This window comes from Anomalospiza imberbis, chromosome 1, assembly GCF_031753505.1.
Source record: "Anomalospiza imberbis isolate Cuckoo-Finch-1a 21T00152 chromosome 1, ASM3175350v1, whole genome shotgun sequence".
Classification (NCBI taxonomy): Eukaryota; Metazoa; Chordata; class Aves; order Passeriformes; family Viduidae; genus Anomalospiza; species Anomalospiza imberbis.
Genome location: NC_089681.1, coordinates 130982404 through 130998400, shown reverse-complemented (window position 1 = coordinate 130998400; position 15997 = coordinate 130982404). Strand labels below are relative to the sequence as shown.

The 15997-nt window shown below is 42.5% G+C and overlaps 2 protein-coding genes across 3 annotated transcripts in view; one reads left to right on the top strand and one right to left on the bottom strand.

The window, feature by feature from the left end:
- NMT2 (N-myristoyltransferase 2) overlaps positions 1–11120 on the top strand; it is a 34809-nt gene extending 23689 nt beyond the window's left edge. For both annotated transcript variants that reach the window (XM_068212040.1, XM_068212047.1), the window contains 4 exons: positions 156–326; positions 2488–2655; positions 6632–6769; positions 6969–11120. In XM_068212040.1, the coding sequence (XP_068068141.1) occupies positions 156–326; positions 2488–2655; positions 6632–6769; positions 6969–6989 (498 nt within the window). In that variant the 3' untranslated portion in view covers positions 6990–11120. The remainder of the gene's footprint in view (positions 1–155; positions 327–2487; positions 2656–6631; positions 6770–6968) is intronic.
- A 205-nt stretch (positions 11121–11325) lies between these two features.
- On the bottom strand, positions 11326–12460 carry RPP38 (ribonuclease P/MRP subunit p38). The gene has a single exon (XM_068212057.1). The coding sequence runs from the start codon at positions 12334–12336 to the stop codon at positions 11488–11490; it is 849 nt and encodes a 282-aa protein (XP_068068158.1). The 5' UTR covers positions 12337–12460; the 3' UTR covers positions 11326–11487.
- Between the last annotated feature and the right edge of the window lie 3537 nt (positions 12461–15997).

Here is a 15997-nt window from a genome sequence, read left to right as displayed (position 1 = left end):
AAATAGCATAATGAATTAGGTGGCTGGGATAAAGTAGGCTAATAATGAATGCATTATAGGAAGTGGAGTGACTCTGCAACCTACTTTCAGCCTTTGCTGTGTGTGCAGTTTTCCTTTCAACATCTTAACATTTATTTTTCTTTTTTTACACTAAGGCCACAAAGACTTCAGGTTTGAGACCAATGGAACAAAAAGATACTAAAGCAGTACAAGAATTAATCAATACTTACTTGAAACAGTTTAATCTTGCTCCTGTGATGGATGAAGAAGAGGTGGCCCACTGGTTCCTGCCTCGGGATCATATTATTGACACTTACGTGGTAGAGGTAAAATATGCACTAACGTATATTAATGTGAGTGAGTGTCACTCAGTAGTCAGAGCACTCTGCACTCAGAGTGCCAGACTAGTTCATATCAGCATCAAGTTTTTGAAATGCAGGCAATATGAAATATGTGTATTATAGGTAGAATTTGATACCATGAGTACCAGCTTTGTTCTTTGTATTACATTCTTTTAATACGAACATGTTTGGCTGTGATAAATTGCAGTGCTCTTAGAATATCTTAAAGAAGAATTCTGGAATATGAAAATAATCACTATCTTGACAGAACCCTACATATTTTAAGATCAACTTTTCCACCTGCATTTCTTGATTCTTTTTTACAGAGGTATGACATGATACTAAGCAGTGGTCTTCAAACCTCGTTGTCTAGAAAAAAGGAAAAATGATGCCATGACTGAGATAAGGATTTGGTTTGAATTGACTGTCATTCTCCCAGGTGTACACATTTCTGCCATACACCATTACAAAATTCTGTTTTAAAAAAACTAATTTTAGAGGCACCTGCTGGAGGAACTATGTTTTTTGATGGTTTGCTTCAGTAAAGTGTGTTTTTTCCAGTAAAAGAATGTGTGTATTTGTGTGTATGAATTTGCAGATACATACACACACACACACACACACACATATATCTACCCCCCCCACCCTCCAAAGAATTGGTCATAATGCTTCTCTCAAAATAAGGAGTGCAGGAATAGATTAGCATTTGGATTGGAAATCTCCCAGACATGTTTGGAATAGATGCACTAAAGCTAGTGGAAAGAGACCCTTCCCTTTGAATTCATAAAAAATCAGTTGTAGACAGTTTATTTAGACAGTGTATTACTTTGCTTAAAGTGATAATGTTATTTTAAAATGATCAGGACTAACATCCCTAAAAACCTTCTCCTCATAGAAAAGCCCTAGGTTGTGAAGGTCAGCATAACTGTAACCTGAATTTGTGCAGGAGCCTCAGCTGAATTAGGAAACCTAGAGCTAAATAAAAGCCATCAGTTTTTATTGTCCAAGCTTAGCTTTCTGCTTATTTTGTAGGGGGTCTAGTGCTCATTGGACTTTTCCATGGTCTAATTTATAGTCCCACCTTCTTTCTCCACTCCTTGTCCCTGCCCTCTGCCCTGCTCCCTGACTTGGTTTTTGGCTTGCTTTGTGAGTTGAAGCCTACAGGAGAGTTCACAAGCACCACGATTAGCATGAATGTGACACTAACAGTGCCATATTAACTAAACAGCACAGTCTTCACTTACTTGTTTTATGCTGTCTCTTGGACTAGTTTTTTACTATACAAAGTGTATGTTTGCTAGTGCTTAAAATCTTTTTAAGACCAGTGTGACCTGGAGAAGCTACTGTCAGACCTTTTAAGTCATCTTTGTAACGTGCAGATCTAAGACCTTAAAATACTTTGTATAATGTATGAGTTAATATTTTTGTCATCCTTAGTGAATTTAGTGACTGACTAAATAACATTTCTGTTCCTTGTAGTTAGTATTACTCTACTATAGAATCTGTACCTGCTGTAAGACAAAAGCTTTTTTGCATGTGGTATGTTCAACTGTTTTACATTTTACTGTAGAAGTACAATTAATTTAAGGAGCCATGTGAGGTCCTTCATTGAACTCTAATTAGTGGCTACTAGTCATTAAAAATGAAGCAAACAAGCAAGAAGTAGTATTTGTGTGTCTCCTTTACCTTATTTTCTTGGAGATACTCTGGGGAGTTTTTATTAATATGCTTTGAGTACCAGCACAGTATATTTTTTGTCTGTTTTTAGAAATACAAGAAAATTATTATTTGGTGTGAATGTCATCAGATTTTTAAAATATCGGTAATACTTAAAGAATATTTTATTAAAAACTAGTTCAGTCAGAAAAAAACTTCAATACTTTCAATGAAAATGTGCTTTGTAAGCTTTCTCTATAGAAAACTACTGCTTTGACAATTGTTTGTCAAAATGTTAGTGGTGTAATAGACTAGAAAAATCTAAATGTTTGTTTCTTTAAATCTTAGCTAAGACTAGCTGCCATACCATAGTACTTACAGTACATAAACCTTGTTGCATTTATTGCTCTCTGTAGAACTGTCATATTAGCCTAACCAGTAACTGATTACTTATTAATGGACTTTTTTGTTTTGGTTTGGTTTTTTATAGGGTTCAAATGGTATTTTAACAGACTTCCTCAGTTTCTACACATTACCTTCAACAGTGATGCATCATCCTGTTCATAAAAGCCTCAAAGCTGCCTATTCCTTTTACAATATTCATACAGAGACTCCCCTGTTGGACTTAATGAATGATGCACTCATTATAGCTAAATTGGTAAGTTGTAGGTTGAGTTTTTTCTGCTTCATTCACAAAAGTATTCTTAGGAGTAGTGGCAAGGTAAGAACTGGAGTAATTTATCCATGCAAGAGTGCAGTTGATGAGACATATACAATATATATATATAAAAATCTAAAGCAGTATGCTTGTTTTTCCTTTTTACTTTGAGTGATGCTGGGGAATGACAAATGCATAAAGTATTTGCAATAGCTTGAACTGTGGATATACCCAAGTGCACACTGATGACCATCGTCACTAAGTATCAGAAGAATGAAAAGTATCACTAAAATAATTTCCCTTGGAGATGAATTAATAAGCGCTATCAAATACATTTTGCTTTTTAAAAATACCTTTTATTCCTAAAATATGTAACAATTTATTTATGTGAGCTTTATCATGTTACCGTTGCTCCATGTAAAGCTCTGTAGATGATGTCATGGTGTAGCTTTTAAGTATACCCTTAGGTATGGAATTATACTGATAGATGTTTGGTTGAATGGAAGGGAAGAGACTATAAATGAAGTTCTCAAAGCAAAGAACTTTGAGAGTTAATAAGGTCTAATGAAAAGCTATCTCCCAGCTCTTAGACTAGGGTTTCATGGGAGAACAGTGCTAACACCAATGGCACATACCAGCACTCTGAATTTGCAAAGACCTGTTTGCCCTGGGTGGTTCAAAGCGCTGCTCAAGCTTCATCTGGTCCATAGCACCGCCTCTGCCACCATTCCCAGCAGGCTGCAGGGCACAGGCAGCTGTAAGACAAAACATGCTGCATGTTTCCTGCTCCTCCTTGCCGCACTGCTGGTGGTGTTACAGCCTCCTGGGGAGTGCCTTGGCAGGCCATGCTCAGAGCTGCCTGCACCTGCCCCAGGGGTTTCTGTGTTGGTTCCGGACGAAGCCAGTGATGGTCTGCAAAGGCTGGATCTGTTCAGACTTCAGGCTGCATGAAAGCAGCCACACAATCTTCAGCCTGTCTGTCCCAGCCATGTTCATGCAGCACTGCAGCAGAGCTGCCATCTGTGATGGGAACTGGTTGCTGAGCATTGTTAACCTAGAAGCAGTTAAGTAACTATTTGTCAGGGAAAACTCCTGGATAGTTATGGGAAATACAATTATTCAGGCTCCAGAATGATCCAAAAGGAAGTTCAGAGACAGACTTTGAGAAGCCAGTATAATTTTCAGGAGTGGCTAAAAATACTGATAATTATTCTTAAAAGTCAAGGTGGAAAAAGGTTAGTCTGGGTTAGAGGTGTGGCACAGGGAGCTGTGTGTCTGGCCATTCCCTAGGCTGTGGGTGGGGCAGGTGAGGAGGTAGTTCCAGGGTCTGACCCCAAAGATTTGCACCTTCCCCTGCATACGTTTCTCTCTCAGTGTGACCATGCAGCTCTGTCCTTTTGAGCGGATCATCTTCTATCCCTTGCAATACTGGGATTTAGACACCTGTGGATTTCTTAAGTACCTGCTGGCCCTGTAATGCATGGCTAGATGCCTAATTATAGTTACAGATCTGACAGTTGAGTTTTTTATGAGGAGAGGTAAGGCAGCAGAAGAGAGATGATAATGCAGTCCTATTCACAGCCTTTTGTTTACAAACATACTGAGTCTGGCTGGGGTGGAGTTAACTTTGTTCCTTGCAGCCCATATGGTGCTGCACTTTGTCACTGAAGCAGGGCTGATAACACACCAGTGTTTTGGTTCTTACTGAACACTGCTTGCACAGCCTCAAGGCTTTCTCTTTCCCCTGCACCGAGGAGGCTGAGGGTGGACAAGAAGTTGGGCAGGGACATAGCCAGGACAGGTGACCCCAACTGACCAAAGAGATGTTACACACCATATGATGTTCTGCTCCACAATAAAGGCTGAAGGAAAGGAGGAGGAAGGGAGAATGCTTCCGGTGATAGCATTTATGTTCCCTAACAATCATGCATGCTGAGATCTTGCTTCCCAGAAAGTGGTTTGACATCTGTCTGGCAGTGGGAAGTAGTGAATGAATTCTTCTTTTTGCTTCCCTTGTGCCTTCAGCTTTTGCTTTCTCTATTAAACTGTCATTATTTCAATTCACAAGACGTCTTGCCTTCTTTCTGGTTTCTCCCCATCCTGTGGGAGGGCGTAAACCAAAGGCTGTGTGGGTGTTTGGCTCTTGTCTGGGGACAGCCCACCACAGTCTCCTTTCTGTACTTTAACTCCAAAGCATTGGTTTTGGAGCTACAAATTCAGCTCAGCGAATTGCTTCTAGGGTTTGCATGTCAGCTAATGTTTATTTTTATCTTCATATGACACTATATAAAATTAGTTTAGAATTAGTTTGGCAGTTACAGGACAAAACACCTGACCTTCAAAGTAAAACCCAAAATATGGAGTTATTAACTTAGGTTCAATGTATTCTGCATGGAGAGAGAGTGAGATTTTGCATCAGGATAATCCCTCTAAAACCCTGCATATTTTATTGTTGAAGCTGACACAAAGTTTCTAGATCTAGAACACAGGGAAGAAATTATCTTCTGAGTCTGGCTAAGTGGTCTGTCAGAGCTGTGGAGAAAGTACCTTGAAACAGAAACCTTTTTATCCCTCTTAGAAGATATTAACCTGAAACTAATCTGCTGATATTTAGATAGTGAATTAAAACTACATCTGTAGAGTTTTGTTTGAGTTTGGAGTGTTTAATTGCACAGTTTAGTGTGCTTGTATCTAGAGCGTGTCTCTATTCTCCCCCTTTTCCCTTCCTGCCTTCTGAGATTGCTGTTACTGTTACTTACTTACTTGGAATATTTAAAAATTTACTTTCAATGCCAAATGTCAAATGTTGTCACCTCATCTGTCTTATTTCTGCGTGTTTTTCACAGCACATTTAATTTAGCGTGGCGTCATCTGCACACAAAATGATCTTTGTGTAAGGTAGCGGGAAGCCTTACTAAACTCACTGTCTGTGCTGTGTAACTTTTGTGTAACTTTCTGTTAAATAGTCCTGATGAAGAGCTTAAGTGCTCTTTTTCTTCAAACCCCTTTTTCCCTAATATGTGATGCTCATTTAAAAGAAAAAAAAAAATCTAATATTTTTACTGAGTAAAGAATGTTCCTTACCCCACGTTCTTGTGCTTAAGTAATTGAGCATTATTGTTTTGTACCTTTTGTCTTAAAAGTGTATCATGTCCTGCTAGGGCTGCACCTTTGTGCTGTTAAGACTCCAGGAGCTTAGGTCAGACTCCCTTGTAGTTAATTGCAAATAAATGGATTTCATATCCACACCCCCCAGCAAATTCACCTCTTCATACATGATGATTAGTGCTGCAATGGCTTGCCAGATCTGGGGTTTAGGTTGCTTTTTAAGAGTTCCCAGTGAGGAGAAAGGATTTAAGTATGTGTTGATGGAGAAGAAATTCTTGAGACTGATTCAGCCGTGTGGCTCTTCTGAGACAAAAAATGTCTCTGTGGTGAATTTGGGATGTTTATGAAAAGAGGAGTTGATAGAGGGTGCATCATAAGTAAGGGAGGGAGAATCACATTAAAGATTAGAATTCTAAAGAGAATGGCATTTCAGAAAAGGACTAAATCACAAAAATATGTTTATCATTAACAGAATGATAAATTGCTGAAAAACACAGTAACTGCATTTATTGAGCTTCAACTAGAATAGGCTATATGTGTCAAAACACTGTAAAAATGCATGTCTGTAAGGATAAAATAATGAAAAATGCTTTAGGGACTCTTTAGACATTAGGCCCTGAAAATGACTTTAAAATTCATACCCTTTTGCAGCTAATCTTCAAGCACAGTTGTGCATTATACTTTAGTTTTTATAGAGAAAATGTCTTTGTGTGTGTACCTAATGAAAAGGCAAGATTTATTCCATTGTATTTTTTCCTTTTAATTAGCCTAAGTCTCTTGGATACCGTATGCCACTGTGTAAAGTATCATTTTTGTGTCATTCGAAAATTGCAGAAGTAAAATTTTAAAAATGTTTTGCTGTTGCCAGAAAGGATTTGATGTGTTCAATGCACTAGACTTAATGGAAAACAAAACATTCCTGGAAAAACTCAAGTTTGGGATTGGAGATGGAAACTTGCAGTATTACTTGTACAACTGGAGATGTCCAGGCATGGAATCTGAAAAGGTAAGGGAGAAAAATGAGTTCCTGAATTCCATTAGATGTAATGGTACATTAATTTACACTGGCCCTACAATGGGCAGAAGTTTTAAAAATAATGTAATTGGCCCTGTTTATTATCCATAATTGAGATGCAGAAGACTATTGATGTTTAGATTTACTGCCATACTTGAACTAAAATACTATATTTTTCTTCTTCCTTTAGGTTGGTCTTGTATTACAATGAGAATGCTTATGTTTCTAGAACTCTTGAGGTCATCGTTTGAGTTAATTTGATCTCCATAACTCTTGAAATGGTATTGTTCAAGAGGAGTAAAAGCACAACGTCAGTGATACTGAAATAGTCCATTAAATCTGATCAGTGAAAACATCCACATGTGACCAAATTTATGCATTTTCAGATAGATCAGACGGTTCATGAAACTCTTCTATTGTCCATGAAAAGAATAAAAAGCACATTCATTTAAGTTTCAAAGCTTAGCTTGCACCTGGATGAGAAGAAGGTATTTTTTTCCACTCTGTAGAAAAGACTGTTTTGTACAAACTGAACTTCAGTGGTGGATTAGGGTACAAAAATATTTGCTATTATGTGGATGAACTGCTGCATTTCTATTTATTAAGTGGTGATGTAAGTATGTCAGTGTAACAGAATGAAGGATACAAACTGGAGTATCTTTGCTTATTTACTTAACATGGATATCATCATTTGGGGGAAAATCATGAAGTATGATACCTTTGTAGCTGTATGAAAGTCCTGGATGTTTTTGTAACTGGAGCAGTATGACAGTGTACTGGTTTAACTAGTGCATTTGTTTCTCCATAAGCAACGCTGCCAAATCAATAAAAATACAGATTTGTACTTTGATCTTCAACAGATCAGTGGATTGATTTAACAGTATCGCACTGTTCAGTGCAGGTGTAACCTGTGTTGCCAGAATGAGAATACATTACTGTACTTAATTTACAGTTGTGGCACAATACCTTAGTTTTTCCTCAGTAGAGTAACATCAGCCTGTGTGTAAAACTAAGAATTTTAGTAGTGCTATCAGAATATTTATAGTTTGAATGTTTTCAACGCTTCTGCGAAATTGCACATATTCCTTTGTCTACTTTTATTTCCTATGAAGTCTGTAATTCTAATGAAAAGTACCTTGTGTAAATATGTATTCATAAATTGTTCCTGGTAGTGTTTTTATCCTGACTTTGGAACAAGAAGTTTTGCTATATATGTGGCTGGTAAGCAAAGGAGAAATGCTCTGCCCTCAGTCCTTGGAAGTCTCTGTACTACACTTCCTGAAATGTAGGAGGGCTGATCTTTGTTGTTGGGTGGAGCTGTTTTAATTCCCTCATGAATGCTCGGCAATGGGAGTGGCTTCTGAAGCACTTTATATGCATTCCAGCATATATGTCATAGCTAGAGATGACAGCAGTTCTTTCAGCTCATGGATGCTGCAAAATCGTGAGCACTGAGAAAATCTGTGTTAAGAAACTGTTCTAGCTGAAAGTGCCAAATTGTGGTAGTGAAGCCTCTGTGCTGTGAGCATCTTTTGAATGTGACTTGAATATCTCATGAAATGCAAATGTCTAACTTTCCTTTTAAACATGCCTGTAATTCTGACAGCAGATTTTGCTGGAAGTTTAATTCTGTACATGAAGATAAATTTGTCTGTTCTTCATAACTGTTAGCCCTACCCACTACTTTGTAGCAGTGGGGTTTTTCTTTCTTCCCGCTCGTTTTCCACTGTGTGAATGGTTTGTGGTTTGGTTTCTTTTTCTTGTTGAATTGTGGTGAGAGGATTCTGCCCTAGAAACAGTGATAAATACTTTCCCTTACTGCATTATAGGTGATTAAAGCATTCAACCTCCTTCGAACAAAGGAAGGGACTGAACGTGGTTTGTTTGACCCCTGGTTGTGCACCAGCTCAGGACCTCATGAGTTTAAAAGGACTTCAGAAGCGATCTCATGGTGCAATTGGGCTTTACATCTCTGGCCACTCTTGATACCTCCCTACTAGTAGCAGTCAGAACAGGTGGTGCAGAGACAGCTTGGACTCTGAGGCCTGAGCAGAATTAAGTGCCTGAAAACGTAACTGATGGTAGTGATACCTGAAGTAACAAGGATTTAATCTTGACCCCAGCAAAGACATTTTTAACTCCTAAAAGACAAGATGTTGCCTCCTTGGCAGGCATTTTCATAGAGCATTCTGGAATGAGGTTCACCAAGGAGCTCAATGTGTTCTGCTTCAGCTCTTAAAGGCAGAGCCTCAGCAGTCCTCTCTCAGGGCTGCCTGAGGTGAGGTGGGACAGCAGGGCATAGCTCTGTCCGCATGGCTAAGATACTTCCTTGCTGAGACAGCTCAGGTGATCACAGCGCTGGTGAAGGATGTGTTCATGTTCTCTGCCTTCCTTCCTTCCTCTCAAAAAATTGTGAGTGGAAGAAATGTTAGGCAGATGATTTCTTTTCTCCTCTGAAATCAGAAGGCAGATCCTCCCAAGTATTGTCCTTTGTAAAACTGAGGCCATGATAGGACCAGGTATGTCCAGGTAGAAGACAGACTTGAACGTGACTTTCCTGCAGCCTGGCTTTTGCCTAAATCTTCAGGTTAGGGCACATGAAGGAAGGAGCGTGGCCAGTCTTGTGCTCTCTTCTAGTAAAATAGTGCCATTTGCTTCTGAATCCAGGGGATAAACTTCTGTCATGTCTGGCTCCCTCTGCATGTTCACTGGGGGGCTGGAGGGCAGAGACATGTTCCTGTAGAAGCTGTGCAGCACTGTAGCTGAGAGAGAAAATTTATCAGCCAGAGCATGAGGGAAGCAGGCATCTAAGCCTGAGTGTTGGGGCAGCTCTCGAAGAGTTCTGTTCATGGACTTGTGTTAAGCATGGCCTCTTCTGTTCCTGTTGAGTGCTCTTCACCTGTAGTGTTTTGCTGAAGTATCACAGCATCAAGAGGACTTGAATCTTGAAGGTGTTCAGTTTGCATCCACTTAATAAGACTCTGGAGGTGAAAATTGTGGCAACTCACTTTGACTTCCTAAGCACGAACTAAACAAAAGGTGACTATCTGTGTGGGGCCACTGCCAGGAGCTCAGTAGGAGAGACCTGTCTCATGTTTCTAAGGTTGAGCCTGTGTGCATTAGTCCTGCTATGAAGGTAAGACTCCTCAGAACCTAATAGGTGTTTGCAAAGGATTGGCAAATGTAAAGCTTGCTCTACCACCTTTCCCACCTGGCTTTTTAAACATCTTATTTCTTTCTCAAAGTAACTGCTCTCTGCCGAGGGAACCCGAATCCCTGAAGACAGAGATAGACCTGGGCAAGCAGTGAAGTGCTTGAAAGATGATTGCTGTGCTTATGCTTTTTACCAAAGCTAATCCTTATGCTAAATGCTACAGTTCTTAACGCTAAGGTTAGCCAGCCTGGGAATGAAACACACTAGTGCTAGCATGCCTTCCAAGTTTTATGCACTCAGAAATCCAAAAAAAAGGATGTGTATAAAGGACTATGAAGCAAGGCAAAGAAATCTCACCTCTTCTTGCACCCTCAGACATGGAAACAATTTGTAGCATTAAATGCTGTGTTTAAACTTCAAGGAAGCATCATGACTACAGAATCACTGCTCATTGCTACTGCCTGCCTTCGTAGTTGGTATTATGAACTGAAGTAATCTCTAAATAAATTCAAAATACAGATGAGCTATTGGATGGCAGTGGAAATCTGGATTAGCAAATCTCTGAAAAATACATGTAAATTTTACCTTTTAAGGAACAACAAAAGTCAACTCAGTTAAGGTATTTTATGCTTTCTTCTACAAGTAAATTCCTAGGCTGTTGATTGCCTGAATTGCAGTGCTATTTCCCTTCCTTCCTACAACCCAGCTCCCTCACTAGGAAATGTTTCATAGTCCCCAGTAAAATTAAAGGAAACTCAGAAATTACATGATACATTTTCAGTCTTGTAGCAGTAACAGTTCTCATCTACTTTACATAAAACAGTATATGGCTTATGTCAATTTCCTGGGAAATAATTTTAGATTTCATTTAGAGATCTAATGGAGTTTAGGTTTACATTTTCTCACAGGATATGTGTTAATAGTTTGCATATGGAAATATTTTTTTTAAACTGCAGCAGTAGTAATTTGGTTTTGTATTTGGAAATAGCTTTTCCTTCAGCATGCCATTTACCAGGTATCAGGTGGAACCCAAGTCTGCATACATTTGTGATCGAAACAAGTTGTTCAGCAGAAAAAACTATAATAAGAGTTCAAAAGGGAAGTCTGCCTGTGCTATCTACTTGAATCCAGCTTTAAAAGAGTTTTACTGGCATGGACCTTTGTTTAAATAAACTTTCACTTTTGGTATTTTTTTTTTTTGAGTAATTATACTTAAATCTCTTTTGCTTAAAGCATGTTCATCTGTGTAAAAAGTTCATTTAATGCTTTGTATTCATTCCAAAGAAGTATAAATTATGTCTTAAAATTACTTTGGCATGTTCATTACCAGCTTTAACTCTGATCTCCAGCTGCAAATGAAAATACTTACCCCCAGTAAAGACTAACACTCAAGTCTGAGCAATATTTTTTATTAAAGCAGAAAGTACCTCAGTCAAATACAGCATGAAGTTCACCTTGTACTCAAGACCTTTACACTGTAAAGCCTAAAAGAACTGTTAGAACTGTACTCCATCCTGCATTTAAAAATCTGTTTAATAGAAAGAACCAAACTCAGTTATGCTGAAAAAGCCTTTTTCTTTTTGCGAGGTGGTTTCTTTATCTTATTGGGATTTGGGACAAGTTTCTTGATTTTCAAAGGCTGCAAAATTACATTTGAAAGATCAGGCCAATTGCTTTCCGTATGCTTCCGCTTCTGACTTGTGAGCTTATCCCCCAGCACCTCTGCAAGCTCTTCGGGTTCCAGATTTTCTGAAGAATCTGTATCTGCATAAGCCATGGATTCTTCAGTTCTGTACTGAAACCACGGCACTTCCAAAGCTGGTATCTTTGGAACTATTGCTGCTATTGCTTCAGTGAATTTGTCAGACTGCTTTTTGAAGCCCAGTGCTAAAATGGACGTTAAGCCAAGAAGGGGCGCGACGGTCTCGCTGAGCCGTGGCACCTGCCCTGCCGGCGTGGCGCGGCTCGCGCTCAGCTCGATCAGGTGCGACGTGATCATGGCAGGTTTGGCAGACTTGCACACCAGCAAGAGAAGAAGTTCATTTTTTTCCAATGCTTTTGTAACTTCATTAACTCCAATAGCAAGCTGTCTTCGGATACTTATGTCAGTCCATCCTGGTTTTTGTTGGTAGCTTTCTGCTTCCTCTTTAGGGAATTCATTGGTGCCAGCATCACACTTTCTTTCTGTTTGTTTTTTTGTAAGGGAACGTTTTTTCCTCCTTGGACTCTCAATCTTTTTAAGTCCAATATGTTTAATCCTTTCTTCTAAGGTCTCTAGTATAAAATGCATATCTTCTCCTTCTATGGTTTTCCATTGGAAAACAAAGGGGTTATCTAGACACGTTTTTACAGTGGTTTTCTTTGCTTTCCGAAGTGTTGCTGTCCCTTGCTGAATTACAGACATCCTGAGGTGGTTCTGTGTTTTGTCACTCTAGGAAGAAAGAGCAAGACATTAGTTCAAATACTGTACTGTCTGCTGTGGACATTGTTACCAGAAGCTTCTTCTGGGAATGCAGAAGAAAAACACTGTATGTCAGTGATACTGGCATCTATCAACCTCCTCAGGGCACCAATCCTTCACACATTTTCCAAAGGGCAGGTGTGGAGATGGGTTTTTTTAAATAAATTTTAAAAAGCTGGACAGGACAGTATGGCAACAGCAGTGAGAACAGACTCTTCTAAAGCTAAACAAAAGCAGCTGGTGGAGGTATTATAGATGTAAAAAAAACCCCACAAGTCAAATCAAACAACAACCCATCCCCAGAATCACAGGTTGAAGGACCACTCCATTTTCACTGTTGCACAGCTGCATTGCCCCGTGTGACACGGGAGGTAAAATAAAAAGCAGAAACTGAATAACAAGATGAAACAAGTTCCTACATTTATTTAGGGATTTTTATAAATTTGTTTTTTCAATCTTTAGTCCATGCCTTTGTGTTTTTCTGTATTTGGAAGGTGTGATAAAAACTTACAGACTTTAACAGGGAAGGAAGGCAATTCCCTACAAGCCTCCAAAAGTTCAGAAGGGGTCTTTTGTGTCACCTGGACAATGCCTTCAGGGGTGAGAAAAACTGAACAGGAGTGGAGAAAGTGTAATTGTTCTTGCTCTGATTGATCTAGTCCAGAGTAGCAGTGAAGACATGAGGTCAAGCCTGATGATAGTCCCTGGTAAACTGCAAAGCACCCATGCTTCTGCTTGGGAACTAGTGCCATCTTCATCGTTGCACAAGCAAACTCACAGAATAAGCACAGCTCAGGTTTCTTATCAGGGGAAGCATGACAGGACTCCCTCCTAGGTTTCCTAGTTACCCAAGCAGGTGTACAGATTTCATTTATGTACAGCTCATGAACACCTAAAAGCTGCCACCCAAAAGATACCATTTTGCTAGCCATACCAGTTCGTTGTGTACTGGTAGTGTGCCACCTTGATAAAAAAAGACAAATACCATCTTGACCCAAGTGTGCTGCCATCAAGCAACATCTATCTATCCATTATTTTTCACTCAGTTAAACGCTTGTCTGGAGGAGAAAGATGCACATGGTGTGATTCTGGGGTCCGTCCATGAGTTGGACTGGAAAGGCCAGGAGTTGGATTTGATGATCCTTGTGAATTCTGTCCAACTCAAAGTGGTCTGTGATTCCACCTTGAACAGAACTGTATCAATGCAATGTGAACTGCTACCCAAAATGAATGTCAAAACCACTAAAGTTTTCAGAGAACAGTAAAACGGAGAATTCCAAAATACATAAAAAAACACCGTGGCACTCTTGAGTACTCTCAGAATAATCTGTGAAATACCCTGGGCCACCTCGGTGATGGTCCATCCAACCCAGTTATCTTATCTGCCTGCAACAGTGGAAACCGGAGAAACCACCTGGGGAGGACAGGGCTGGCATTCCCCTCAGCTCCCAAGCAACCAGAATGGCTGCATCTGAGATGTAAGAATAAAGATGTACCGACTTCACCTATTAGTCCTTCATGGAGCAATCATCTGTGCAGTTACCTAATCCCTTTTGCTTACCATCACAATAGCAACAACCAAAAAGTGAACACAAGTAAAAAATTGAAATGACCACAAGAATTCTTACGTGTGACTGAGTTAGAATGGAAGCTTCTGATAGTTTTAAAAAAATGAGCTCTGCGTTATCCCCTTTAAAAGGTTTCAATTAGGGATGAGCTGATGACCTTTGACAAGCAAAATCAGCAACAGACACGTACAAAAAAACCATAGAACATGTTCACAGTCCAAAGATTACATTTTTCTTTTCAAACTGGGCACCCCTGAGGAAAACATGCGTGCAGGAATAAGGAAACAGAGCAACGAGTGAACAAACGAACACAGCTCTCCACCTCGCACCGCGGTCGCGACCCCCTCGCTTCCGGCGGAAGAGATGGGACCGACGCCGCGCACGTCCACCTCCGCCAGGATCCGCCCCAGCCGCGTGCGCCGCAGAGCGCTCCGTGGGCTCCTCCAGCTCCTGGCAACAGGGAAACGCGGGCTAAGCACGGCCCCAGCACAACGCACTGCGGCCGCCGCCAGGTCCCCTTTGGCGAGGGCTCCGCCAGGACCGCAGCACCCTCTCCCCGGGCCGCCGCATCCCGGGTGGCAGCCCCTCGCCCGCCAAGCACTGCGGGCCGGCCCGGGCCCAGACGGCCCCGGGAGCGGAGCGGCCTCCGGCTGCCCGACCGCGGGGCCCAGGCCGCACCCGCCCCGCGCCCGCCGGCACAAAGCCCTACCTCCGCCGTCCCGTGCTCCAGGCACACGCTGCAGGACGCAGCCCGGCCCTGCTCCGCCCCGGGCCTCGCTCCACCCCCGGCCGCGGCGGGGCGGGGTCTGGAGCGGGCTGAGCAGGGGCGGTGTTTGGAGCGGGCTGAGCAGGGCGGTGTCTGGAGCGGGATGAGCAGGGCGGGGTCTGGAGCGGGCTGAGCAGGGGCGGTGTTTGGAGCGGGCTGAGCAGGGCGGTGTCTGGAGCGGGATGAGCAGGGCGGGGTCTGGAGCGGGCTGAGCAGGGGCGGTGTTTGGAGCGGGCTGAGCAGGGGCGGTGTTTGGAGCGGGCTGAGCAGGGGCGGTGTTTGGAGCGGGCTGAGCAGGGGCGGTGTTTGGAGCGGGCTGAGCAGGGGCGGGGTCTGGAGCGGGATGAGCAGGGGCGGGGTCTGGAGCGGGCTGAGCAGGGGCGGGGTCTGGAGCGGGCTGAGCAGGGCCGGGGTCTGGAGCGGGCTGAGCAGGGGCGGTGTTTGGAGCGGGCTGAGCAGGGCCGGGGTCTGGAGTGGGCTGAGCAGGGCTGGAGTCTGGAGCGGGCTGAGCGGGGTCTGGAGCGGGCTGAGCAGGGGCTGTGTCTGGAGCGGGCTCAGCAGGGCCGGGGTCTGGAGCGGGCTGAGCAGGGGCGGTGTCTGGAGCGGGCTGAGCAGGAGCGCGGTCTGGAGCGGGCTGAGCAGGAGCGGCGTGGGGGCCGCTCGGGCGCGTCCCGCTGGGCCGGCTCGGCGGGCGGTGCCCGCGCTGCGCTCAAGGCCGCGTCGCGAAGCGGCCGTAGCGTTAGTGCAAAGCCGCCACAAAGCGCTGGTGCCGGGGGCCTGCCCTTGGCAGGTAGGCTCACCACTGGCGTTCCCAGGGCTCGAACGCTCCCGAAACCTGGCGCACAGGCGATGGCAGACCTGCTTAGTCGCATGTCAGCTAACGCAGTCACCAGGTGCTTCATAGGAACTTGACAGCCAGGGGCGTGTCCCTCTGCAGTGCAGTGTGCGCCGTGCTGTGCACGGACGTGGTGTTCTGTGACCAGGGTGACAGTTAAGGACTGGTTCCATTCAGTGTTCCTGCAATCTGCTTCAGCCTTTAACAAATCTCCACAAGTGCGTTCATTTTCCACATCCACCGTAGTGCACAGCATGGTTAAGCACAGCTTCTTGGCCCTGAAAGAGCAGAGCTTCTTCACTAGGGCACCGGTGCTTCAGAGATGTTTTCAATTTTTTTTTTAAGTCTCCTATTTACTTAAATTTACTTGGATTGTTTTGTTGTTAATTGCTGACTTAATTTAAACTGGATTTGTTTCCCCTCTAATTAGTTTTT

What these genes read in the sequence shown, in the direction of transcription:
- RPP38 (XM_068212057.1), bottom strand. Translation starts at nt 12,336, where the DNA reads ATGTCTGTAATTCAGCAAGGGACAGCAACACTTCGGAAAGCAAAGAAA.